Raw genomic sequence first — 26,196 nt, 5'->3', positions numbered from 1 at the left:
AAAATTATTATGCTGACGTGACAAAACGGTGCGTTTCAACTAATCTAACGGCAGTTAAAGAAATTTGATGGTAGGAATTTTCTTAGCATTTCGATTGACCCAGAGAATAAATTGTAAAAAAAAAAAACTTAGGGACAAAAAATTTTTGGCGCGTTTACCTAAGGTGTTTGGATATAATTTCCCTTTAATTATTAGTGTAGTAGTATTGAAATTTATTTGGCAGCGTGAGAACTAAGCATGCCTTTTTCAGCCGATGTACTAATTTTAAAACGCAACACCATTAATTTTTTTTTAAAAAAAATTCAATAACTTATTTTTTATTGTGTTATTTCATTTCTTCTTCTAATTCATTTTTTGTTTTGTAACATTCGACTAACACTTGATTGTGTTTGATTTGTTTCTAAGAAATCCCTCAAGATAATGCTCATTTCTAAAAAGTTACCAATTTTTCTTAGACCCTATTGATTGTGCGTATTTTATTTTGCCATTAGTTTATATTATTATGTATTTGTGGTGCCGTTATATTAAAATTTTTAATATTTACTTTAATTATTAGATTTTTTTGGCTAATTTAATTTTACATAAATGCGTGAACACACGAGGGACTATATATATATATATGTAAAATTTTGGACCCCAATAAAAAAATCTTAGTTCCGCCACTGCTTATGCAACTTATCACTTGGGTTGGTGTGATATTATCAGGAATGGCAGCGGCCCGAGTAGCAGCTGACATATATATACTTACGAGTTATGAATATGTCCAAGTACTCCATAAAGTATCTCACATATATGGGACTGAGAGCATCTCTTATTAGGTTGTTAGCTTATGAAAGGAGAGTTATGAAACTCACTTTCTTCGAGCATGTAGGTTTTACATGCATCTCAAGGGCGGCTCAATGTATTTTGGGACTTTAGGAGAAATTTTGAAATTGGGCCTTATTATTTTTTTTTTTTAAGTAAAAAAATAAATAATATTAATATTTTATTTTTATTTAAAAATCATTCTTCTCACTTTTTGAGATGCAAAATTACTGATTAAATTTTTATATTCAAGATTTTCTAACGTCTTTTTTCAATTGATAATATGGTTAATCAATTTAATCTCTCTTGTGACATTGTTGATCTTAGGTAGGATTTTATCAATTTTAATTTTGAAAAACTTCTTTCTGCAGAAGCAACTGTAATAAGTATTGTCAATAAAATTTTATAAGCGATGCATGCATTTGGAAAATAATGAAGTCTTTCTATATAATTTAATATGTCAATTGGAGCACTTTCTATGATTAGAAAGTGGAGAGGCAGACGGACAGAGAGCGGTATTTAAAATGCTCCTGGTAGCCAGCATTATATTCTATAGAGTCTATGTTTTTGGCCGTTGCCTATCCCTAGATAATAAAATAGGAAATAAATCAATAATATTTTATTTGTAATGATGAGAATTTCTCACCAAATTCTCATCATTTATAATAATTAATAAATCAGTTTTTTTTTTCTTTTTTTCTTGAATTATTTATAGAATTTATAATGGGCTTATAATTAATTAGGGCCTTATTAAATTGATGCCTTAAATTTTGATGAATTTTTTTTTTTTTTTTTTGGGTCTTATTAAAAAAAAATTGGGCCTTAAATTTTTTTTTTTTTTTTTTTGGCCTTTTTAAATTGAGGCCTTATTTATATTGCTTACTTATCATGATTAGAGACCTTAAGTTTTTATGAAAAAAAAAACAAAAAAAAAAAAAAAAACAAAAAATTGGGCCTTAAATTTTTTTTGTCCAAAATTTTTTTTTGGCCTTATTAAATTGGGGGTCTTAGGCGAGGGCCTAACTCGCCTAGCGCTTGAACCGGCCTGAATTGCATCTTATACCACTCGAAACAAATAAATCCTACAACCTTTTCTCTTAAGATGCACACAAATTCAAGCAGTCAAATAAGACCAAAATCTTCGTCCTGTTGGCGTGGAAGTATGGTTTGGTTCAAATAAAGATAAAGCTGTTGACTTTAAGACCAATATATAATACAGGCTAATTAGCTTAGATGTATATGTGGTGGAGAATGATACGCTCTGCAGCAGGCTCCACGTCTGGCCCTTGATGTAAATGTGGAATCCATATCAGGACGGAGAAATATCAAAACCGACAACGTAGGAACTAAAATAACGTCAGCAATGATGATTAAAACTTGAAAGTTAAATATCTTTAAACTTAATTACTCGCAGAAAAGTCGTCAATCTCTTCATTTTTTTTTTTTTTTTTTTAATTTACCGTAACAGACTAAGGCAAAAATTTACAAAGTTGATGCAATGATGTAATCAAGGCCATTGAATCTCTTGAAACAGGAATCGAAGAAAATAATGGCATTGCCTCATTGAATAGAAGGCTAAAAATATACAAGCTAGAGCAAGCGCTTGCTCTTAATTGTATATTTTTTTCCTAGCGCTTAAGAGACCATCAAAGGAGATAATTCAGATTAATTTAGCTGATCCTAGTATCTTTCTCTCCTTTTTCTTTTTTCCCTCCTATTTATATTCAACTGATCAACAACAAAATGATGATCTCCAAAAATAATCCACCCATTCCTTTGCCCTTGTCAATTTCCTAGAACAGTACTTTTGGCCTTGGGTAGTTTCATTCAATAAAGGATTCGGGGAAAAAAGAGATCCAGGACAAAAAAAAAAAATGTCTTCCCTTTCACTTAAAAAGCAAAATTATAATAACCCTTATAATCAAAATTCTAGCTTTTTGAAAAAAAAAAATTTTTGAAAGAAAAAGCTTAAAATCAAAATTCTTGGCTTCTTCTCAACCATAACAAAGAAACATTAAGGTTTTAAGAAAGAAAAGACACCTCAAAACCTTAGTTCACTACATCTACTATGATGCATGCACTTCTATTTTATAAACTGCGTATGTTTTTTTTTATTTTTATTTTTTATTATTATTTTTTTTTATGTATAAAATTGGACCTAAACCAAACTTGACGCAGCGTGACTTAGTATGCTGCAAAGATGAACAACAATAAAGAGCAAGTAGTCGAAGAAAGCTTCTTTAAAACGCTAGATAATCTCTAGGTTTTAAAAGAAAATCATGAAGAAACTCAACTCTGAGTAATTCTTATTAAACAAACTCAATCATAAACAACAACGACATTTTAGGGTCTATAAAACATGTATTTATAAGCTCCAAAACCCTAAACCTAATAATAATACGAAATAGAGTCAGTTTTAACAAATTTACGATGGCCGTCCGGACCGGCACAAAAGAAATAAAAGAAACTAAAACATAAAGGTGTCCGGACATAATTTCTAGGGAGCTCTCCGTTTTGACTTAGTAAACATTGGAATTAGCCAAATTTTGTGAAACATGAGTTTGTATATCTTTAAATTAGCTTTCCAACACCACCAAGCTCGCTCCAATTTGATGTTCGAAACTCGAGTTATGATCTTTCTAATAAAGTTGGTCAAATATCCGTTTTGCCTTACATCATCCTCCCCATATTGGGGAGAATTCGCCCTCGAATTCACACCCTCATCATTAACCTTCTTTCATGCCAGAGCTAGGCTGTCAATTTCAATCTAAATCTCAATTGATGTTAGTCAAGCTTCGGAGTCCGTTAGCAAATTTGATTGATGTGAGAAAAAAAGTAAAAATATTTTTTTATGAAAAAGTGAAAAAATTTATTTTATAGTGATTTTTTTATTTGAATAGTAATAAAAAATTATTGATGCAATGTAAAAATTCATAATGTTTTGATTGATGTTGAAAGGAATAGTTGCGTTTTTTTTTTTTTTTTTTTTTGAACAAACACAGCCTTATAAGTTATGTATCTCCCATTCCACGTCTCTGGTATTTCGTCCCGTCATCGTTTACGTTGTCGTTTTCTTCGTTTACGTTGGCCGGAGAAAATTTGGTAACATGCAAGGATAACTTAAAGTGAAGCTCCAGAGTACCCATTTATCTTTATCATCAGTTGTCGGTTTGTGTATGACTTTAGAAGACTTGATAATTTCGCTCAAAAAAAAGAAAATGACTTGAGATATAATTTCATGACTAGTTCACCCTATTCTTTAATGCTCTTCTTAAATTCTATACCTATATTGTTGTTCCGAAAATAATTATGCATCCACGACTGAGTCTCCCCCAGGAAAAGAAAATGAAAAAAGAAAAAAAAAAAAAATAGAAAGACCGAGTCTCAGTAAAGAGATACTAATTGCCTTCTATAAAGAGGAGGTCATTCAAGCACAAAGAAAGACTAAAAATTATACAAAAAAAGAGGCAAGCCATGGCTTTGCATGGAATGCTTTTGCCACAAAAATTGCTACTTGGTGCCCTCATTTTAGCAGCAACAGCAGCATCTCAACCCGATTCGAGCTGCAACAAGACATGTGGAAATCTTAGCATCCCTTACCCATTTGGAACAAGCGAGGGGTGTTACCTTGATCCGTCTTTTCTCATCACTTGTAACTACTCGTTGGAGACTACTCCAAAACCATTTCTGCGCAAAAGTAATATAGGTATCCTGGAGATCTCATTATTGGATGGTGCACTGCGAGTCTCAAGCTTCTTCGCCCATGATTGCTACAACGAGTCTGGGCTCCGTGTCCACCGCAACATTCCCTCGTTCAAAATGTCAAAGTTTGCTATCTCATATACGAGGAACAAGTTCACTGTCGTCGGTTGTGACACTTACGCTTTTATTGAAGGTTCAGGGGTAAAGAACTACACGACCGGTTGTTCGGCATTCTGTGACCGCATTGAAAGTGTGGTTAACAGGTCTTGCTCAGGCATTGGCTGTTGCCAGACTACTATCCCAGAAGGAATAAGGGATTTTAATCTTACCGTTAAGAGCTTCAACAACTACTCCACGGTACACAGCTTCAATCGATGTGGTTTCGCTTTTCTAGTGGAGGCAGAAGCATACAACTTTTCCTCCTTAGATCTTCAACAATTGGAGAACACACATACTGTTCCCCTGGTGCTTGATTGGGCGGTCGGAAATGAGACATGCGAAGATGCTAAGAAAAATATGACAAGCTATGCATGTAAGGCAGATTATAGTTATTGTTACAACTCCACCAACGGTCCTGGGTATCGATGTAATTGCTCGGAAGGTTTCCAGGGGAACCCATACCTCCGTCTTGGTTGCACTGGTAATTAATTAAATACATTCGCGTTGTTAAATGAGCATAAATTAATGTTATTCATCTAAAAAAAAAAGAGCATATATATTGACGGGCTGCACTGTGTTTCAGATATAGATGAGTGCCAAACTCCAAACCGCTGCGATGAAACTCAAAAATGCACTAACTTTCATGGGGGTTTCAATTGTTCTTGTCTCGAAGGGTACGAATACGATAGGAGCGGAACAAGTTGTAGTGCTAAAGTGAACCAATCAAGGGTTATCAGTATTGCATTGGGTAAGTATTTTAAGACTTATTATTTATTTTGTTTTTGCTTGGTAATTTATTCAACCTTTACTGAACAGATAGGTTTCACGTCCTAAACTACTTGGGATAGGTTGATTTTACAACTCTCTAAAATGCATAAAAATTTCAGAGTAAGAGCATTAGTATTTGGTAATAGCAGTAGCAGTAATTTTTCTTATATTTTTTAAAATCTAGGAATCAAACTATTTATATTTCTCAATTCAAATAAATTTCTTAATAGCTTTCTTATATATATATAGTACTCTTTTTATATATATATAGTACTCTTTCAAATAAATGCTACTTCCTTGACTGGAAAGAGAAAGTAGTTTTTTGTTTAAAAATAATAATTAAGAAATTACAAAAGTGTTATTTCCTTGAGTTTCTCTTAAAACATCTCTAACAAAATTGGCAAATAATTTATAATAGTCAATTTTAATTATTATAAGCCATTTTTTATTGCTAAAATGATTTTTTGTTCTTATGTAAACAGTAAATAAACAGAATAATTTGGTTCAAAATTGCTGATCGATCACATATATGTGGTCGAGATACACTCTAACGTACATAGGTAGGACATCAGCAAAACCGACAAAGCCACGAACTAAAAAGGACATCAGCAATGATAATTCAATGTTCAAATGTGAGGATAAATATCAGGAAATTTAATGGTAGCTAGACTTGAGGTCTTTACTCGCAAAAAAGTCACAAATCTCATGTTTTATTTATTTTCCTTTCTTTTTTTTTTTTTTAATCCACCGACTAAGGACTTTTTTGGGTTTGTGTTTAAAATGGCTAAAAGTGCGTTTAACACTCAAAAGTTTGTTTGAAGAAAAAAGTATCTGTTTGATAAAAAAATTTGAAAGTACTTTTAAATGTTCAAAAACCCCAAAAAATAGTCAAAATGCATTTGACAAAAGCTTAAAATAAAGTTTTTGCCAAAAAGCGTTTTTTTGACTTAAAATCTCTATTTCTCAAACACAATCTCAAACATGCTCTAATAAGGCAAAAGATTTACAAAGTTCATTAAATGAATATACGTGAACAATTAAATTACTAGTTGTGTTAAAAAAAAAAAATTACTAGTTGTGTTAAATGATTTAAACTTTTAAAATAAATAATGATTTAATTTGATATCAAATAAAAAAAATAAAAAATAAAATAAAAAAAATAGTTTGAACCTTGATTTTATTATTCACGTCACATTTTAATTAGATATTTTACATGTTGAATCTCATTTATTAATGAGGAGTTTAGGCTTACACACGAGGAGTGTTAGAATATTAATTAAATGATTAAGTTAATTTTTTCTATCAATTTAATCTTTTAGAATAAATGGTGATTTAACGTAGAATTATAACAAAAATCTTGACTTCGAACATTATCTCCATTATTCAAATGAGATGCTTAAACTTTTGAAATAAGTGGTATAAATAGTGATTTAATATAATATTAGAGTTGATAGCAAAACAAGGAGATAACTTCAAATTTATATCTTAGTGTCTTTGGCTCGTTTCTCTCTCTTTTTTTCCCCTCCAATTTAGTATTAGAGTACTAGTAGAGCAAATGAAGCATGTCCAAAAGTAAACCAATCTCTTGGAAACACAATCTAATTCAAAGTAGTACAATCTAATTAAAACATTTCTCTCAATTGAGCACATCTAGCATATTTTTTCACTGCTACGAAAAGACACCTCAAAACTTGGTTCACCACATCTACTTGGATACACTTCTATTTTATAAACTACGTGTGATACATAAAATTCGACATGAACCGAAATGCTCGCTCATGGTAGATGTATGCTTATGCGGCTTTATTAGATACAATGTAGAACAAATTTTGATTGTCATTTTCATATAATACATATTTCGCTTCCACTGATCTAAATGCATGTTTGAACATATGTAGGCATCAGCATAAGCCTCTTAGCACTGGTTGTGGGAGGTTCTTGGATATCTTGGGTACTGAAAAGAAGAAAGCTTCTCAAGCTTAAAGAAAGATTCTTTAAACAAAATGGTGGATTAATGTTACAACAAAAACTCTTAAGTCATAGAGGGTCGGTCAAGACGGATAAAATCTTTAGTGCAACAGAGCTTGAAAATGCCACCAACAACTACGACAAGAGTAGAGTCCTTGGTCAGGGAGGCTATGGAACTGTTTACAAAGGAGTGTTGCCAGATAACAAAGTAGTTGCCATTAAGAAGTCCAAAATCAATGATCAGAGACAAATTGAGCAATTCATAAACGAGGTGGTCGTGCTTACCCAAATTAACCATAGGAATGTGGTTAAGCTATTAGGTTGTTGTTTAGAAACAGAAGTGCCCTTACTAGTTTATGAATTCATCACAAACGGGACTCTTTCTGACCACATTCATAATAAAAGTCTATCATCCTCACTCTCATGGGAAAAACGTTTGAAGATAGCGGCAGAAACTGCTGGAGCACTTGCATACTTGCACTTTTCAACTTCTATGCCAATTATACATAGGGATATGAAAACTACAAATATACTGTTAGATGATAATTATGTGGCAAAAGTGTCTGATTTTGGAGCTTCGAGGCTTGTACCTCTTGATCAAACACAATTAACCACTTTGGTGCAAGGAACTTTCGGGTACTTGGATCCCGAATATTTCCTTACTAGCCAACTAACAGAAAAAAGTGATGTCTATAGCTTTGGCGTTATTTTGGCAGAGCTATTAACGGGAAATGAGGCACTCTCCTTCGATAGGCCTGAAAGTGATCGAAATCTGGCAATGTACTTTGTTTCCGCAATAAAAGAGGATCGCCTGCTTGAAATTCTTGAGGATCACATTGTGAATGAAGGTAATATTGAAAAACTAAAGGAAGTTGCTAATCTTGCAAAAATGTGCTTAAGGATAAGAGGGGAAGATAGGCCTTCTATGAAGGAAGTGGCAATGGAGTTGGAGGGATTAACAGTTATGGGGAAGCATCCATGGGGAAAGGCCGATAACTACACGGAAGAGACTAAGTTCTTGCTCAGTAATAGCCCTACACACACTTTCAGCATTGATGGTGGCATTGGTTGCTCTTCTACTACTGGGTACGATAGCATGACAAACCATGTCCTAGAACCACTGGATGATGGTAGATAATTTATTAGTGCATGGTGAAGCGGACAACAAGAGTTATTAGGTCCTATAATTTTATTTAGGTTTTATTTGCTTTAGTTTATGTTTATTTTAATTTTCAAGAGTTAAAGGAAATTTATAATTCAATAAATTGAGCGTTGCCTTAAGGTTTAGTTTTGAGTGTATTTAAGCATGCTTTGTACTCCAACGGAGACAAGCTTTGATGGAATAAAATTATGAAAAAGGGATTCTCTCTTTTTTCCCGTCTTCTATCTTTCTATCTTCTTTATTAGTTTACTCTTTTTGCCCTAATTTCGCATTGCATTGTGGTCAATGTTTATCCGGCATCACAAGGTTATATATCTGCATCAGATGATGAAATCAATTATTGATATATCCCTTGTTTAGCTATTGGCAGTTAGACCAAGTGATGAAAGGGATATATGTGCAATTGAACTTCTGCATGCTTATTATTTTCTAAACTAGAAACAATTCATGGGATAATAGATTAAGACAAACAAAATTAAGAGAAAAATGGAGAGAGCGAACAGAAGATAGGAAAGGGTGGAAGGGAGGAGAGAGGAAAAATCAGAGCACTTGCCAGAGGTGGTGGATAACCTCACAAGGAGGAGAAAAATTTCTGATGGCTACCAGAAATTCAGGCCAGCCCATGCTCAAATTTTCTAATTGTTGCGTCAAATATAATCTAAGGTCTGGTTGTCCCCATTGCATTGCATCTGATAAAATGATGTACTTGATTAATTAGCCAGGTCATCCCCAGAAAGATTTCAGTCATTCAGTCTTGCCTCCTAGCCTCTTGAAGCACCATGGGCCAAGCAACTGCCTAAATTAACCTTCTCAAACTCTGTATTTTCTGTCTCCTCCACCCATAGGCTCTTGTCTGATGACTCCTATTCCGTTGGTAGACTTGTTCAAGAATATGGAAACTTGCTTTCCACACATGTCAAAGTGTCCTGTTTTGCACAAAACTCACATTATCATCACATATTGCATGTTCCTCGAATTGACTTGTGAGAGTTTGGAATATTGTCAGAAAGATATTATTACCCTACCAGAAGAAAATTGATATGGAATACGTGCAATCTACCACAGCCACACACCAAAAAAAAAAAAGAAAAAAGAAAGGTGGGAAAAATGAAGAATTGTGAATCTGTGATGGTGTTTTTCTTTTATGTGAAGCCCCTGCTTTACAGAATGCAACATATGTATCAAATCATACAGATCTCAAATTACACTATCATAAGTCTTATTTCTTTTGCCTTTTTGAGGAAAATACAGATTATAAGAGGCATTACATTGAAGAATAAAAATGATTATCACCATGGTAAGTGATTTATTAGTGTCGTTGCCAGCAATGCCCCTCTGGGAGTGTAAAAGTATATATCCAGTAAGTTCTGGCTGTTTAATCCTCTCCACCCTGAAATTGTCGTCTGTAAACTTGTTGTGCTCAAGATGAATGCAACTATCTTTACAAGAGACTATATTTGCTGAACAAGTGAAGCAAATCTACAAGACTGTGAGTCTGTTCATAAGCATATCAATCACTGTAAAAACTAGTTTGCAAAACTCTGCATGCTTCCTTCTCATTAGTGCAAATCTAAAATTACATATCTCACAGTTACTAGAATTAGAGTTGTCAAATCGCAACTAGACCTTTCCATCTGATGAAGGGAGGTCTCTATTGGCCTTCCAGGCTGTGGAGGATGATGTAGTTAAAGAATTGGTGCCTTTTGAGGGAGATGAGGAAGGAGAGGGAAGCTTCTTTGGCAGCATCTGTTCCCAATATTCATTCGGCAGTCTTGATGCTTCTGAAAGAACAAGGAAAGCAAGAAGAGTGAAGAGCAAACACTTGTGCCTCCAAGAACCTAACATGTTGAATGCACAGGAAATGCCTGGAGCGCTCCTTTAACTCTCGAATTCCTTGCAGCTTTAGAGAGACTGCTGCAGGAGACATGTTGAGTAATGTATGGAGATTGCCAACTTGTATGTTTGAGGTAAGATGAGTAAATGGCAGACAATGGGGTATTTTGATAATGCTAATCTTTTTAAGCAGCTCATGTTGCATGCTGCTCTCAGCATATAATATTGAGATATACAAGTTCAGTGTCTGTGATCGAGGAATTTGAGGGATTTTATATTCCGTACCCCCCCAGAGGTTGAGTGCTATAATTGTTTAATCTTCTGTCTGGCAAGAAATCTTTGCTGTCAGACTTACTGTAGTCTCAAGCGATACAGTAAGATTATTTTACTGACTTGGCCTGCTACAGCACTTCTCGTATGGTACATTTTCCATACATATCATTTGTTCCATGAGATTTCATGCAAGGCATGACAATACTTGACTTGAACAATGCTTATAATGTGTTTAGTATCAGAGTTTTTAAAAATCAATGAAAATCATCTTCAACCTTCCTTTGAGTCTCTAAATGAGGCTTATTTCTTATCGGTTTAATTTTTTTAAAATAAATAGTAATTTTACATGGTATCAAAGCAAAATTTTAAATCCGAAACTTACCATTTTAAAAAATAACATTTTCAGATCAAATTGGACGACCCTAATCATTTCAATACAATATTGCATTGTATCCTCTTTGTGTTTACATGGCTGCATACTTATCATGCAAGGGTAAAATCCACTTTTAGAGTAAAAAGTGATGAAGCATGCATGCCTCACTATAAGATTTTCCTCCCTAACTCTAAGCCTAGGGTTTAGAAAACCCCCACCTAACTCTAGTATAATTATTATCTTTCAATCATGCAAACATGAGGAGAGTACACTTTTTCCATTAATTTTTTAGATAGGATAGTTCAAAAGACAAACAAGCCTAAGTAACAAAAAGTGAAGAAAACTCTAAAGGAGTCCAAAGAAGCATCTTGACACTTTTGTATGCTATTTTGCCAACAAAGAAATGTTTTTTCCTTAAAAAAAGATTATGGTTATCAGCAATGTCACGGGGAAATCATTATAGTTTTGTGAAAAGGCCAGTTATTGGGGCACCACCTTTCCTAAAGTAATGGTGCACCCCTACAGCTAAATAGAACCAATAGTGATTGGGGCACCACCATTTTGCTTATTGTTCAGGATAAATAATAGTTGTAATAAATAAATAAATGAAGTCAATTTATATATGGTCCAAGCTTTCTTAAAAGCTATTAAAAACTTTATTGCGACATTTTTACATTTGAATATTCATCCAACCAAGAAGAAGACCAAACCAGAATTTTCTCTCCAAAGATCAAACAACAATGCCATACAGTAAGAGCCAGTTGGGTTTTTCCAGTCATTGAAGAGGAAGCACTTGCTGTAACAAATTTTGAAGTGCTTATGAGCTTGTAATGATGTTCTTTCTTCTTCCTTTTTTTTTTTTTTTTTTTTTTTTTTTTTTTTAGTCTTTGCATGCAAGTCCGGGAGTGGAGTTGAAGGTGGGCAATGCACTTCTTTCTCAATGTGGTAGGTCCATTTCTTGCTCAAGGGTCAAGGTGTTCCACTTTTATTTTTTTATGGGTAAGATTAAGTTTTATTAACTAAACAGAAAAAAAAAATAAAAAAATAAAAAATAAGATCAACATGGAGGGGTGTGACACCTCATTGAGCTCCTAGTGCAATACGGTGCCAAACAAAAACAATAAAAACTGAAAATTTCTTGACCCACCGACCAAGAATAGGGCCATAAAAAAAGACGGCTTTTGTAGCAAACCAAAGGCTTGACTGTAGGTAGGCACACCTGCAAGCAATGGGTCTTAGTTGCCAAGATCAACAAAAAACCCCACTTCAATGTCCAGTAAAGGAGTTGCCCGACAGTTCGTGAGCAGGGGCCTCGTGTGCCTGACGGGGCACTAAAAATAACCATTGAATTCAAAATTCAATATGAAATTGAGAATGTTTGTAGCATTTCTCAAAACCTTCGGACATGCTGGTAAAGCTGTAAGAGTGCAGTCCTAGGTTAAAGTCTAATGACACCAATCATTCCAAGCATCAAGACTGGTAAAGGATGAGGTAATATTAGATTATTTGTCAGCCTTCCTATGGAATTGCCAACAATCAAAAAGAAAGGATATATATGCTCATATCTTCCTTAAAAGTCTTGCTGTCGGAGAATTTTACACAGCCTCATACACCATAATTATGCACACGCTGCTACATTATTAAAGGTGTGGGGGGTGTTCTGCTGAAAATATGACATTGGCCACACATGTAATATTATTATAATAAAGAACTTAGATACGCCTGCAGAAGATATTAAGACAATGCTTATGCTGCTGCTACACAAATGAGACTCGGGCTCTGTGATGAACAAGCTCCTAATCAGATATTAACACACCCTTCAAGAATGCATTAAATATTTTGGTTTATATTTAAGATAATATGAGGATACAATAAAAATTTTGTTCCCAAAGGCATATAACTCAAGCAGGAAAAAAAAATGGAATAAATATACTAAAGAACGTAACTGGGACTCTAAGATTAATCAAAGTATAAATATACGTTACATCCATGACTAAAAAATGCTTCAGGCAAAAATGAATACCTAAAGACTAATCATATCAGCAGCACAGAAGCCAGGGACAGCCAGACACTTGCTGAAGCATCATGCTTAAGCAATTGCTGACATAATTGTTTCAGTCTCTGTGGGACGCCACATTGTCTTCTGAACACAGAGCAATCCCTCATTGTCTTTTGAATAAATTAATCGGATTTCCCAGTGTAAAGATTTAGCCATGTTCTCGATTTCACCTATGGTTTCAACATTGTCCCGTATGATCAGCTTTCCTCCTGGCCTAAGGATTCTATCAGCTTCTGCAACCACTGCCATTAATTTGCACCTGTGGCCAGAAAATTTATTAACACGCTTAATCAGACTAATCATTGGAGAACTGTGTTGAGGTATAACTATAAGACATCAAGAATGTAGTATGCAAGATAATAAACCTTTTTTTGATACTGGAGAAGACATGATCCGCATGGAGAAGATCATAAGTTCTGGGGTACGTATTAAATGATTGACACCAGTCATGATACATTCCAAATAAACCTCGCTCATATATTATTGGGAGTGTGTCTGGAGAGTCGATTGGGACTACATTCATAACCCACACTTTTAAGCCTTTTAAGGCCGCAGCAAACCTAAAAGAAATTTCCATCATGGAAAGCATATCAAGATACAGAAAACGAAAATGAAAATGAGTCTCTAAGCTTCTTACTACACTAGAAAAGGAAAATGTCATAACCAAAGCAATAAAATATGGGGGTGCTGAAAGGGTATCGTTATCATTTATCCAACAACAACCACATTCTGCTCAAATTGATAGGAATCATTAGATATTTTGTGCCAAAATGATATCCGGTTTTTTACAAGGGCCTACCAAGGGCTCTATTTGTTAATGCATTTTATGGGTGCTTTTTGTTTTTTGCCTGAAAAATGTTTTGGCCAGACAAAAATGTGAAAAATGTTTTTGTGTTTTTATGAGTGTTTTGTATTTAAGTTGTTTGTTAATGTTTTTGTTTTGAGAAGAGAAAACAAATGGATAACTTTCATGGACAGAAAGTATTCATAAAATGTTGGATGCTTACCCTCCATAGACAGCATTCATATCCATAACATTCCTCACGGAAGACCAGTTGATTCCCATCCCACTCAAGTATGAGTGGGAGACGACATTTTTCCAGTGTTTGTAGTCAGCAGTGAAATCCTCGGGAGCACCTTTGCCATAGACTCCAACCTGAGAATTTAACCAGTAAGGTGGTTTCTCCAACCTTAGTGGCCATTGCTCAGGCCAGCGAGACCCCCTCTCTGATGCATCAACTGGAACTTTGTGCACGCATGCTTGCAGTGGTACATTCCTGAACAAATACACTCATCACGGAAACACTTAATGACAAGTACTCACTAATAAATATGCTCGTAGAGCATTTTTTAAATGCAGAAGGTGCTTTAGTGGTAAATTGAAGCAATTTTGGAGCTAGTGAACTTGCTGAGATAAAGAATACAATAATTTATTTTTATTTCTTTGGATATGTAATAAAGAATACAAGATATGAAAAAGGATAAACTCATTTTCGAAGATTACATGATACCCTTGCTTCAGCAATTTCCTATATTCCTATTTTTATTTTGTTCCCATAACCAATGCAATGAAAACGTATTTTTATTGCACAACATAATTGTTAAGGACATATCTGATATCACTCAACAAACACCAACAAGTGATAGCAAGGAATAAGGAATCTGTTGAAGATAATGATCAACACTCATCAACCAATAAGATCAAATTGGCTAAGGATAAATCTAGAAGATAGTCTCTAGTCTCGATGTTTATCTTGTGTATGGTCTGATATAATCAAACTGTATATTTGAATTTATAGCTTATCATCTTCATTTACGTGTAACAGAATTATCAATAAATACACAAGCCTTCACCACAGTAAGGTAAGGCCGTTTCTACAAACATACAGAGTTACAAACCGTAACAATAATGTAGAGAGTGAAGAGGCAAAACTGAAATACTCTATTCTGCCCCCCATCTTGTTAAACGCAGTGTTTAGGGGGAATTTGCATCTGACTGTTTGTAGGATTTTTTTTCTTTTACTTTTTACCCCTTTTTAAATGAAGAATATCACACTTTGATCCAGTATCCTCAAATGCTAACTAAATAACACTTTACTGAGTCAATATCTTGGAGATATCCAAATACAGTAACGAGAGAAAACTCCCTTTAAGAATGGAATCTAGCCAATCAGAAGTGGTTAGCTGAAAAGATACAGTAATATAATATACTCCAACTACTAAGTGGAAATGAGTCTGATTTGTAAACACTAAAGCATGAAATAACAAATCATCAACAAGACATATAATCTCAGACCGATCAGAAGTCTATAGAACTTCACAACCTAATTTAATTCATATGTATTGTAAAATAGTAATGTCTATTGTCTTCCATGAGATTTCGTCTCTGTGTGATACATAATTTATCGTAAGACACCTCTGTTTAGGTCACCAATAGCACTGGTCATCAGTTATTTTTGTTCAAATATAAATACTGCATGTTTTTGGGATTTTTTTTTTTAATATTGAAATGTCATTATTAAAAACCGTAAAAGAAAGAGTATTAGCTTCCCTGAGAAACTGAATGTTACTTAAGAGAAAAGAATCTGTCTTCTAAGGTGCAGCATGATCTTATTTTACTTGTAAAAAAAAAAAATCAAAGAGGGAGAGAGAGAGAGAAGAGAGACGGGGAGTTTTCAAATTTCATTTATTTATACTCTTGAAAGTAGACACTCGGCATCTCATATTTTATGAACGCCTTTAGGATGGTAACAAATATCTTATATCTTAAGAGTGACAGATCTATACAGCTATCCATCTAGTGAAATTTTCAATTGTAGTTATTTGCAGCACACAATACTTGTGTTGCCCAATTATTACTTACGTGACCACTTATAACAGCCAATATTTGTACCAAGGTCCACCGATGGAACCAATATGCAAACCAGGGGGGAAAGAGGAAATACCAGGCTGCATTTGGATCATCAGATTCTTTGCAGAGGGCAGGCTCATTTTGTGGTCTTTTTTCATAGCATTCATTGGAAGTTGGTTTTCTGTATATTGCTGCACTCACACCATTCAATTGGTCCTTTCCAATCACCACCAAATCCCAGCACATTGACTTCGTTAGTTTAGACATTGCTGCCATCAATTAAGACGAAAAGAAAAAAAGACAGGCATCAAAAAAACCAATCCCCAAGTCCATCTTTCTTGAGAGGAACCAACAATGAAAAGAAATAATTCTACCTTTCCAAATGGCAACATTTTCAGAATCCTTGCGATAAACAGGAGTAGCAGACCAAACAAAATAACCACCAGGTCGCAAGACACGGTTTAGCTCTAAGAGAAGTTTACCACCTGCAACTTACCTCAAATTGTGTCTCTAAACAACAGAAGACATCCAAAAAAAAAGAAAAAAAAAAGAGAAGGAATGAAACGTCACCTTCAATGTGCCAAGGAACCCTACAGCGTGCACAGTGAATAAGATCAAATACAGCACTGGGGAAGGGAAGTCTTTTGGTGCCCATAACTGATAATATGGCAGGAATTCCTCGTTCCAGAGCAAACTGTACTTGAGCCTCGTGCTCATCTTTGGGAGCAAATGACATCGCAACAACATCTCTTTCAAAAAGAAAACCTCCAAAGCTAGCCACTCCACACCCAACATCCAATATCACACGGCTTCTTTTCCCCCATGCAATGGCAGGAAGAGACTGCATTGTCCATACAAATATCCATTTATGCATTATACTAGTCAAATAAGAAATAGAATCTCACTAACAGATCCTGATTTGGAAATCAAAACACCAAACCAAAAGTGCAGCCTAGCTGGACTTGGAGAACAAAGAGAAAATTTGAAGGAAAAAAAAAATGGAAAATAAACATAAGTAGATTATGCTTGATGAATTTCAAAGAGGACACAAGTATTATGTCAAGGTTATATAAAGGGGTGTCATATGACCAAATAACAGAGCATCACATACATAGTGAAAATGAAGCTGATGACAAGGACAAGTTGCAAGAATGGAAAAACATGGGTGGAGGCCAGTGCATTTGATAGAACAACCAGAAGCTTCATTCAGTCAGAAAATAATGACAATTCAAAACTAAGACAATCCTGGTAAGTCCAACAGATACCACAGAAGGATCTTCCTGTATGCTCACTACAAAGAAATCAAGTAAATCTAGGAGTGTTTTCACCTGTCAGAAAAGGAGAAAAAAAAAAAGTATTATAGGAGGGTTTTTTTTTCTTCCCTTTTTATTCATTCAGCTGAAGTTCTACAGTTAAGAGCATGATTCACACTTTCACAGCTCCCTTAGCAAACCCGAATATGCATAGAAATAAGAGATGCACTCATGAAAACTCATGTGTTGTGTACAATAAAAGATATATATAGCTCCAGGTCATGTTTACAGCCTCATCTTGCCGTATTGAGCAGGCCGGGGGGGAAGAAGGACCTTCCCCAACCAGAACCCTATCTGAAAGCTCCAAACTATTACTTTAAGCACCCAGTCCTGAGCTTAGAGAACTAAGTACTGCGCTAGCATACAATCAGCAAAAAACAATTATTGGAGCTCTTGAAGAAATTTGTTTATACATAAAATGAAAATAGCAATAGGTTCATATTTAGACAAAGACAGAAGCATTGGGATCCGTTGACACGAGAACTAAGACAGTAGCATTAGTATCAAGAACCTCATTCACAATATATCACAATGCTTTCTACCTCCCTAATATTTTTTTACGCTTATATATGTACTAAAATGAAAATAGATTTAACAAATATGTGGTATCTAAAGCTTGCAGCTGGACATAACATAAAAGTGAAAAGGGCGTACTTTTTGAATGAAATCAATGTAATGAAGAGCACCATTTATGAACTGAGTTCCACCGCCAGGAAAAGAGAGGTATTCACCAGTAAGTTTAACCCAATTTTGGTGTCCCTTAACCTCTGCAAGCTTGGTGTGGGGAACATTATAATACCATATCTGCATCAGGCACCAGAAGAACAGTTTTCAACATCAAGTAAACTACAAGTAGTTTTTCATTGATGCACAAAATGTGATATACCTTTTCCCTGCTTGTAGGCCACTTAACGGGGAATCTATATCCTTCAGGTAGAGGAACAAGACATGTTGGAGCTTCATCGGGGCAGTGCCTCTCTCGATGTTCATAGTGCCCCATACCTGGAAGCTTTCTAATGGCTTGCAAATTGTCAAGGCAAGGGATGTAGTCAGGCCCAGCAGTTACCTTACAAACTTTCCAGCTGTAGCCACTTTGGTTCTTAGTTATTGAAGATTGTTGTGATTCCTTCTCATTCTGTGACTCCTTTGCTTGGGTTGACCAAGCCCCATCTTGAGTAGTAGTTTCATTCAAAATTTCCGACTGAGCACCAGTAGGAAAAACCTCATCTGAACCCCGATCATTTTCCTGGATTTCCATATTATTCTCAGCAGCATTGTTTTTCGAATGCTTATCCTGATTTTGCTCATTCGCCTCCTCTGCAGTCTGACTCTGCACTTTATCTTCCTGTTTTGTTCCCTCTTGACTTTCCTTCGTCTCCGATTTTTTTTCACCCTCAACGGACTCTGATTTATTCTCATCCAATCTCTCCTCTGATTCTGTCTGCTCGCTGTCAGAGCTCTCCTTTATAACTACTTCTTCCTGATTTTCATTGACTGTGTTCCCAGACTCCTTTTCAACTATGTTTTGATCATTTCTGGTGTTGCCATCTCCATTTGTTGAATCCTCCAGTAAATCACCTGAAATGTCCTTAAATTGCCTAGAATCATTTTCAGTTACCATTTGTTTCACCTGGCTTACGGGCACAGCCTCCTCAGAAGTCAAGTCCGAATTTTGAACTGGAACCATGGATGACATGAAAGTCCAAATCCCAACTAAACAAAATACAACAAACACCACAATAGATACGGTCGACCAGTAACTTGAAGACTTCCTCCCATCACCTCGGGAATACTTCCCTTGAGCCATGTTTTCTAGGTGTAGATTTCCCGATTATATATACTCCTGGGAGGGCCAACAACAAAAAATCAGTAAACCCACAAAACGAAATTCAATTTCAACTTAGCTCTTTGATTGTTTTGAAATCTCTAGTTCTTCATTTCTTTCTCCAAAACCCTTTTTTCTTTATTTCATTAGAATTTTTTCCCAAAGGCTAGAAAAACATATTTTGACGATTTTATTCCAACTAATTCATAGCAGAAATTCTCAGCAGAAATTTCAAGACTCCATCCAAATGTGAGTCAATACAAGGTGTGTGGTTACATTTTTAAGAAAATGCTAAAACCTCATAGGGGAGCGAAAAATCACAGATTCAGTCCGAAAGATGGTAATATACTAACTAAAAAACAAAATCCAGAGGACGGGGAAACTTCAATCAAAAAGCTTATAGCTTAAACGAAAAAGAGCAGCACCCATCAATGTAAGAACAAATCTTCAGTGTAAATAGACCAAACTTTCACCACCCAAGTTCAATATAACATCTCCAAATCAAAACTACAGAGCAAACAATAACTTCTGAAGTACATACTGCAATAAGAGAGTTGAACTCACAAAAACGATCTAAAGCACTAAAATTCACTCCAAACAGTGCTGCAATATGATGCAAATTGAAAATGAACGAGTCCACAAATAAATCTATTGGCTACCCAAAAATTTTCACACTCTACAAAATAATTAGATCAAATTATGAGGGAAGAGAGATAGAGAGTAGGATTTGAAGATTACCTTTCTTTCCTGTCGGTGATCTGAGTGAAAAAAAAATCACGGGTCTTGGGTCATTTTTATTGTTCTCTTCACGTAGAGACTACACAAAAATGGAATGAACCGGGAAGCAGACTTGCGAAGCAGAGAGAGCTGGAACTCTTCAAAACGGCAGAGGGCTTCTTTTCATTACTAGACTATAAAAAGGAGATCTTGCAGAAGGGAAAATATAAATAGTATTGATCTAGTATAGAGTACATGGCTCTTTATTATTATTACTATTGTGGGAAACGGAGGGTAAATCAGACATTTGGCTAACCTTTCTTGGATTTACACATGGAGGGGGTAAATGTGAGATACTGTTAGTCTTTTTTCTTTGATCATTTTGTATGAAAGATGATGGGTTTTAGCTGGACTCAAAGAGGATGATGACTTTAAGCTTGACAGGAGCACCGCTTCTTAATTCTCAGCTGATTATGAGCAAAGCTGCAACCAATTGGACAACGACAATAACATATCTCCATCACTTGCTTTTCACTAGTTGGAAGGAACATACTTTGGATTTAAAAAATTAAGGGAAAATTACATTTAATTCTTAGGTTATGTGATTTCAATTTAGTTTTTAGGATTTTTTTTTTATGATTTTAAAAGGGTTATTTTCTGTTTACTTATTATTCAATTAATTAACAATACATCACGTCGAACGAATCAATAAATATACCATAAATAAAGAATTTGTTTTTAAAAATTTTTATTTGTAATTTAAAGTATTTGTGTCACGTAACAGTACAGTTGACACATAATATGTCAAATAAGAGTCGCTTAACATTAATTGATTAGATAATAAATTGATAGAATGACTTGTTTAAAATCAAAGAAAAATCTAAGAACCTAATTGTTGAAATTAAGAATGGTTTTTAAGAATTAAATTTGTTTTTTTTTTTTTGTTTTTTTCAAAAATTAAGGTAAATGAAGCATGAAAATCTAAGAATTAAATTTGATTTTTTTTTCCAAAAATTAAGGTATCCTAATTTGATGCCATTTGGATCTAACAAACTTAATTCAAACTGGACAAAGTTTTCTTCTACAGAGTTCAAAGAATTTTTTTCAACATAGTTTATAAAAATAATGTGTCTCTTTTTTAAGAACATGTGATATGTAAATGAGATTTTAATAAAATTTATTCTAACTTTATTCATGTTATTAAAAAAAATATGTACATTTTATATATTAAAAAATACGTATCACTTTTATAAATTAAGTTCGAGAAAAACTTTTGCCGTTCTTCAACGGAATAACCAAATGTCAATCAGCCGTCCCCACACACTAATCGCTCCCCAACAAACCGCGATAATGCGATGGGGATGTTTTCACTTACTGCACCGACGCATATAAATCTCTCTCTTTCCTTTCTTTCATCCTCCGAAAGTTGCTTTTGGACCAAATCGGCCAATCAATGGTGACATGGGTATCGGACCCCACCTCAGCCCTTTGCATCCAAAAAAATTAGGCCCCAAAGTGATCATAGCAGACTTCACGCAATCTTTCATGTGCAACGTAGAGCTAGCAATTAATAATACGACTTGTAAAACCGATAAAAAGGCAATACAAAATTTAAAAAAAACTAAGATTTAACTTAAAAGGGTGAAGTGCAATGAGAGCCGTTGGATTCTCCAGGTCATGGGATGAGATTCGTTATCGTCCGTCCGATTGGTTGAGATAAGTGGAATTCAGCAAAGAGAGGTATGGGCTGCATTAAAGATAATGGGAGAGGGGGGAAGCCATTTTGCAGCCCAAGTATCCATCTGCTTCCAAAGGGCCCAAAGAAAAGTCTTGAGCCCAATAGCAGCCCCAAGGCCCACTAATAATACAATATTTTCGAGCTAGAATTATTGTTGCCTTCTACTTTCTACTTAAACGTTGGAAATGGATATGAGCAGAATCCGGGAAAGAACTATGGAGTATAGACCCAACAAGAGCCACGTAGTCACGTTATCCACACAACTTATCAAAAAACATTGAAGCATTGGCCATGACGTGTCACCAACATTTAGCTCCACCACCAATCAACAATTATTCAAACTTTCTTTTCAATTTTTGAAATAAAGAAAAAACAAACGTGTGGAGAGAATGATTTGACAAAGAATTTGACTGTGGGGGCACGCAAACCAAAACTATGAACTACAATTCTCCACACAATTGACTCCTCTCTCTCCCTCTCTCTCACAGAAGAGCTTGAGAGAAGACAATGGTAGGGGATGAAAGATGAAGAGGAGGATTATGTTATGCATCTTCCATGGCCTGCCATTGTGCTTACTATGCTTTCTCACTAACACCACAGAGGGATTTCATCAACAAAACCAAGTTAAAGCCATCAGCAAGATCCAAACCTGTTCTTCTTTCTTCTATAAGCAGCACCAGAGCCTCCTACAATACTCTGGTCTCTGAGGTGCTCTTCTCTTTCCCATCTCTATCTTAACATGTAATGTACCTTATATATATACGATGCCATTAAAGGAAGACTCTTTAACTAAGGAGTTTATGGGAGTGAGCAGTTTTTTAGTCTGCACAATCATCATATACCCTAATTTGCATCAGCTTGATGAATAAATTAATTTCCTATTTGTTTATATGGAAGAAATGAAAAATGTAACTAATTTCAAATTTACAATGCGATGTGTAGTGGGTAATATGACCATCCTTGTATTGGTGCAAATGAAAATAACTTGCAATAGTCGCTTGAAGGCATTTCAGAATTGGGTTGTACAATATCTTTTACTGCTGTCATAGATATGTGTTTAGCCCCCTGAACAATATTTTGGTATGAGACTAATGGGAAAGTTTTAATCTGGATTAAGTGGGTTAAGACAACTTCTGGATATGTTTAATGAAGACAAATATTGTATATTTATTGTTGTATCTGATGCACCTTCAGTTCCCTTCATTTTACACACACTAGAGAAAAGCTTAATAGTTTTAACATGATCTAATATCTTTGAATACTCGGGCTGGATTTTCTGTTGTAAAACTAACATTACATATTTGCAGCAGCTCAAATACAACATGGTTAACACCATTTTGCAACAGTTATCATTGGTATTCTTTATTGCCTAATTAGATGGCATATTCTTGATGCTAGGCTGTCAGACTTTTGGGTCCTCCAGCAAGATTCGAAGCTTCAAAGCTGAAAGTGGTTTACATGGGAGAACAGTTGACCAAGTATTCAGGAATTATTCCAAGAACCTACATCCTATCCCACTGTGACTTCACAGCTAATTTAACCTTGACTATCTCTAATGTCATCAACCTTGATCAGGTATACTTTCTCTTATTTTCTAATTAGGCATTTAAAGTTTGCAGCTGATGTCTAAAACTGAGATAGACAAACAAGTGCACATATAATTTTGTTTGTCCACTTGTTCTTGGCAGTTAAATGGGTGGTACAACAAGGATGATGTAGTTGCAGAATGGAAGAAAGTGAAAGATGAATTGTGTCTCCATGTCCATTGCTATGTCAGTGGCCCTAATCCCCTGCTAGACCTGGCAGCAGAGTTTAGATACCACATATTCTCAAAGGAATTGCCTTTGGTAAGTTTGAATTCCATACTTTTTTTTACCTGCAATATCCGATTTGAAGTTAATAAAAATGCAATGTATGTATGGCTATCATTTATACAACAATTATGTCTTATGTTAAGATTCTCCTTTGCATAAAAAAGGAGATTGTCACAGAAACCATCTGTCCTTTGCACAACACTAACTCACCATCTTCATCCATGAACTTTACATTGTTATCTTTGCTGAAATGAATAGCTTTCTTCCTTTCTGTCTCCCCATCCATGCTATATAAAAACATTGTCAAAAATGCTTGCTTGTTGGCTGAATGAACTTTACATGGATATGATCTTCGTTTGATGGAAGGCAGGTGCTTAAAGCTGTGCTGCATGGAGATTCAGTACTTTTCGGGGAGCATCCTGAGCTACTGGATGCTTTAGTTAGGGTATATTTCCATTCCAGTTCACCTAAGTATAATCAAACAGAAAGTTGGGGACCTCTCAAGAATGCTGCAGAGGTAAAATCACTCATCACAAATCATACTCAATTTCCTCCCATTATCTTTCAAGACTTTGTTAAATTAACACTTATCTTAAAAGTTTAAGCTCCAACAGATAAAAAATGATAAATTTAATCATTTAAATTAACATTCTAAAACTCTCCTCGTGTGTTTAACAAACAATAGAAGGTAAACTGCTTAGGCAAGATTCAAATTCAGCACATTTGAGAAAAGAGTGAAGTGCCATATTATTGAACTTTTTAGTGATTAATTTTTCAGGGAAGACAAGGGGAACATGTCCAAGGTTTATTAAGTGCAAGTGAAGATGGTTTGAGGGAAAAGTGGGGGCGCCCAAAATCCATCTTCCAAGCCCTTTTTGCTTTCCTTCTTTGAAGAGCAACTTAACAGGAAATTTAACCTCAAAGGGTTTTTGGATCTTCATGCCACAAGGGCTGAAATTTTATGGTGCCTGAGCCAAAAGCAGGATTCATCATATTCTTAATGAAATCGTAAGAACCTGTTTGGGAAGAGACAAAGGCCAAGCTCATCTTACATGAAGAATGTGGGTTCAATTGATTCTTTTACAATTAATACATGTTCAATCGGAAATATTGACACATTATTCTTTTGTAACTAAGGCCATTTTGTCATTTGGTAAATCAGAAAATGGCTGATGTCTTTATTTCTATGTATGTCTTTATTCTATTCTATCTCAAAGAAGTTCGTTAGATGGGCAACCACGAAGCTCCGGATCTGATTAGTAGCCAAGGGGGCCAATTTTCTGGCCCAAAATGCCCAATTCTTTTATCTTTTTCATCGTTCCCATCTCCAAGGGTACTCGCTTTTGAGCAAGCACTATTCTTCTTAGTCCAAAAGATGGGCTCATAGTCATGAGTATCCCAGGACTACCTATTGGAGTTGAGTAATCGAGCCAGATTCTTCATTATTTATCTTTTTATGAGCCATTTGGTTCACAAAATCTAACATTATTTTTATAATTTATATTTTTAGAAATGTGATGTTTAAGAATCTGAATTTATAAAAGTGTAACTATTCTCACATTTGAAAATGATTATGAATCTGATTTGCTTCTCAGGAATATGTATGAGATTCCTGTGTTTAGTTACTCCTAAGAATCATGTAAGAATTATTTATTCTTTCCGAAACATCCATATGTTTTTCTTCTCAAGTGCATAAGGCTATTTTAATTTTATACAAAATTAAAAATTAAACAAAAAATGACACGGTTCATTTCCTGATATATGAACCGTCTAAAACCTGTTTATTTCTTTTTTTTTTTTTTTTTTTTTTACAATAAAATAGTTCCTCACTTTTATATACAAATGATTACGGTCAAACCCAAAAATGAGCATTTAAAAAAAGAGGATGTCCCCTTTTTCGTGCCCCAAAGGACATAACCATACATAAGATTAAAAAAACAAAAAATTCAGAAAAATCAATAAATTTAGGGAAAAAGATATTTAAAATTTCTTTTAGAAATGACTCATGGCTAGCCGTGGGTTTTTTGGAAAAAATTTGGCTAAAGGGAGTTGCTGAACCACTCTAAATAGCTAAATGAAGGTAGTCGAAACTATCCTCGAAGCCCAAACCATTTGGGGGTTGCCATTTGGTCAAGGCGGTGGCTCGACCACTCTCTTTGGTTAGACCATGAGTGACCGAAACTAACCTAAACCATTTGGGAGTGGTCGGCGACCCTCATTTGGCCAACGGGGTGGCTTGGCCTCCCATTTTGGCTGAACTAGGGATGGCCGAAACCATCCCCAAAACATCTAATTAGAGTGGTTCAGTCACTTTCATTTGGCCAACAGGGTGGCTCGGCCTCCCCTTTTGTCTAAATTAGGAGTGGCTGAACCCACCCCCAAAGCATTTGATTGGGATGGTTCAGTCACCTTCATTTAGCCAAGAGGGTGGCTTGACTGCTTCCTCTTGCTAGACAAAGGGTGGCTAGCCATAAGGGGTGGCTTGACCACCTCCAAATTTTTCTTCTTTTTTTTTTAATTTCTTTTTAATTTTGTATTTTTCTTGGTTTTTGAACACTTTACCCGAGGCATCGGGAGTTTAGGAGGTAAAAGTCATGTTTGACAAATGTTACTTATATTCCATCTAAACAGACGAAAACACTTAACGGATAAAATAAATTGTCATTGTTTGGTAATTTATAGGATTTGAGTGTTATTTTTTAAATTTTAGAAGCTAAAATGCCGAAGTAGTGATAGTTTGCATGATAAAATGTATTTTCTCCCCCAGTAAATTTATTCTACCTTCCCTTAGCTCATTCGGAATAGTACACATTTACACCGAAGTGATATACATGAAG

At 35.1% G+C, this 26,196-nt stretch overlaps 3 protein-coding genes across 6 annotated transcripts; 2 read left to right on the top strand and 1 right to left on the bottom strand.

The window, feature by feature from the left end:
- Nucleotides 1-668: 668 nt before the first annotated feature.
- LOC132184249 (putative wall-associated receptor kinase-like 16) lies at nt 669-8,572 on the top strand. 4 transcript variants are annotated; one of them, XM_088518207.1, is made up of 4 exons: nt 669-738; nt 4,358-5,146; nt 5,249-5,413; nt 7,332-8,572. In XM_088518207.1, the coding sequence occupies exons 1-4, from the start codon at nt 669-671 to the stop codon at nt 8,537-8,539; spliced, it is 2,232 nt and encodes a 743-aa protein (XP_088374333.1). In that variant the 3' UTR covers nt 8,540-8,572. The 4 variants fall into 4 exon arrangements, with proteins under 4 accessions (XP_088374333.1, XP_088374335.1, XP_088374336.1 ...); XM_088518209.1 differs by lacking the exon at nt 669-738 and having other exon boundaries at nt 4,258-5,146; nt 5,249-5,408; nt 7,324-8,572; XM_088518210.1 differs by lacking the exon at nt 669-738 and having other exon boundaries at nt 4,258-5,146.
- Nucleotides 8,573-12,868: 4,296 nt separating this feature from the next.
- Nucleotides 12,869-19,103, bottom strand: LOC132183780 (putative methyltransferase PMT25). The gene is made up of 8 exons (XM_059597197.2): nt 18,152-19,103; nt 17,920-18,069; nt 16,523-16,793; nt 16,327-16,437; nt 16,047-16,221; nt 14,109-14,378; nt 13,467-13,661; nt 12,869-13,360 (listed from the first exon to the last, which is right to left on the bottom strand). The coding sequence occupies exons 1-8, from the start codon at nt 19,070-19,072 to the stop codon at nt 13,132-13,134; spliced, it is 2,322 nt and encodes a 773-aa protein (XP_059453180.2). The 5' UTR covers nt 19,073-19,103; the 3' UTR covers nt 12,869-13,131.
- Nucleotides 19,104-21,973: 2,870 nt separating this feature from the next.
- On the top strand, nt 21,974-24,546 carry LOC132184735 (STAY-GREEN-like protein). The gene is made up of 5 exons (XM_059598472.2): nt 21,974-22,253; nt 22,944-23,120; nt 23,234-23,392; nt 23,730-23,876; nt 24,138-24,546. The coding sequence occupies exons 1-5, from the start codon at nt 22,101-22,103 to the stop codon at nt 24,249-24,251; spliced, it is 750 nt and encodes a 249-aa protein (XP_059454455.2). The 5' UTR covers nt 21,974-22,100; the 3' UTR covers nt 24,252-24,546.
- Nucleotides 24,547-26,196: the final 1,650 nt, after the last annotated feature.

The sequence above is a fragment of the Corylus avellana genome, chromosome 7 (assembly GCF_965113065.1).
Source record: "Corylus avellana chromosome 7, dhCorAvel1.hap1.2, whole genome shotgun sequence".
NCBI lineage: Eukaryota > Viridiplantae > Streptophyta > Magnoliopsida > Fagales > Betulaceae > Corylus > Corylus avellana.
Note: the sequence above shows the minus strand (reverse complement) of the source record. Positions and strands in the feature narration are given on the sequence as shown.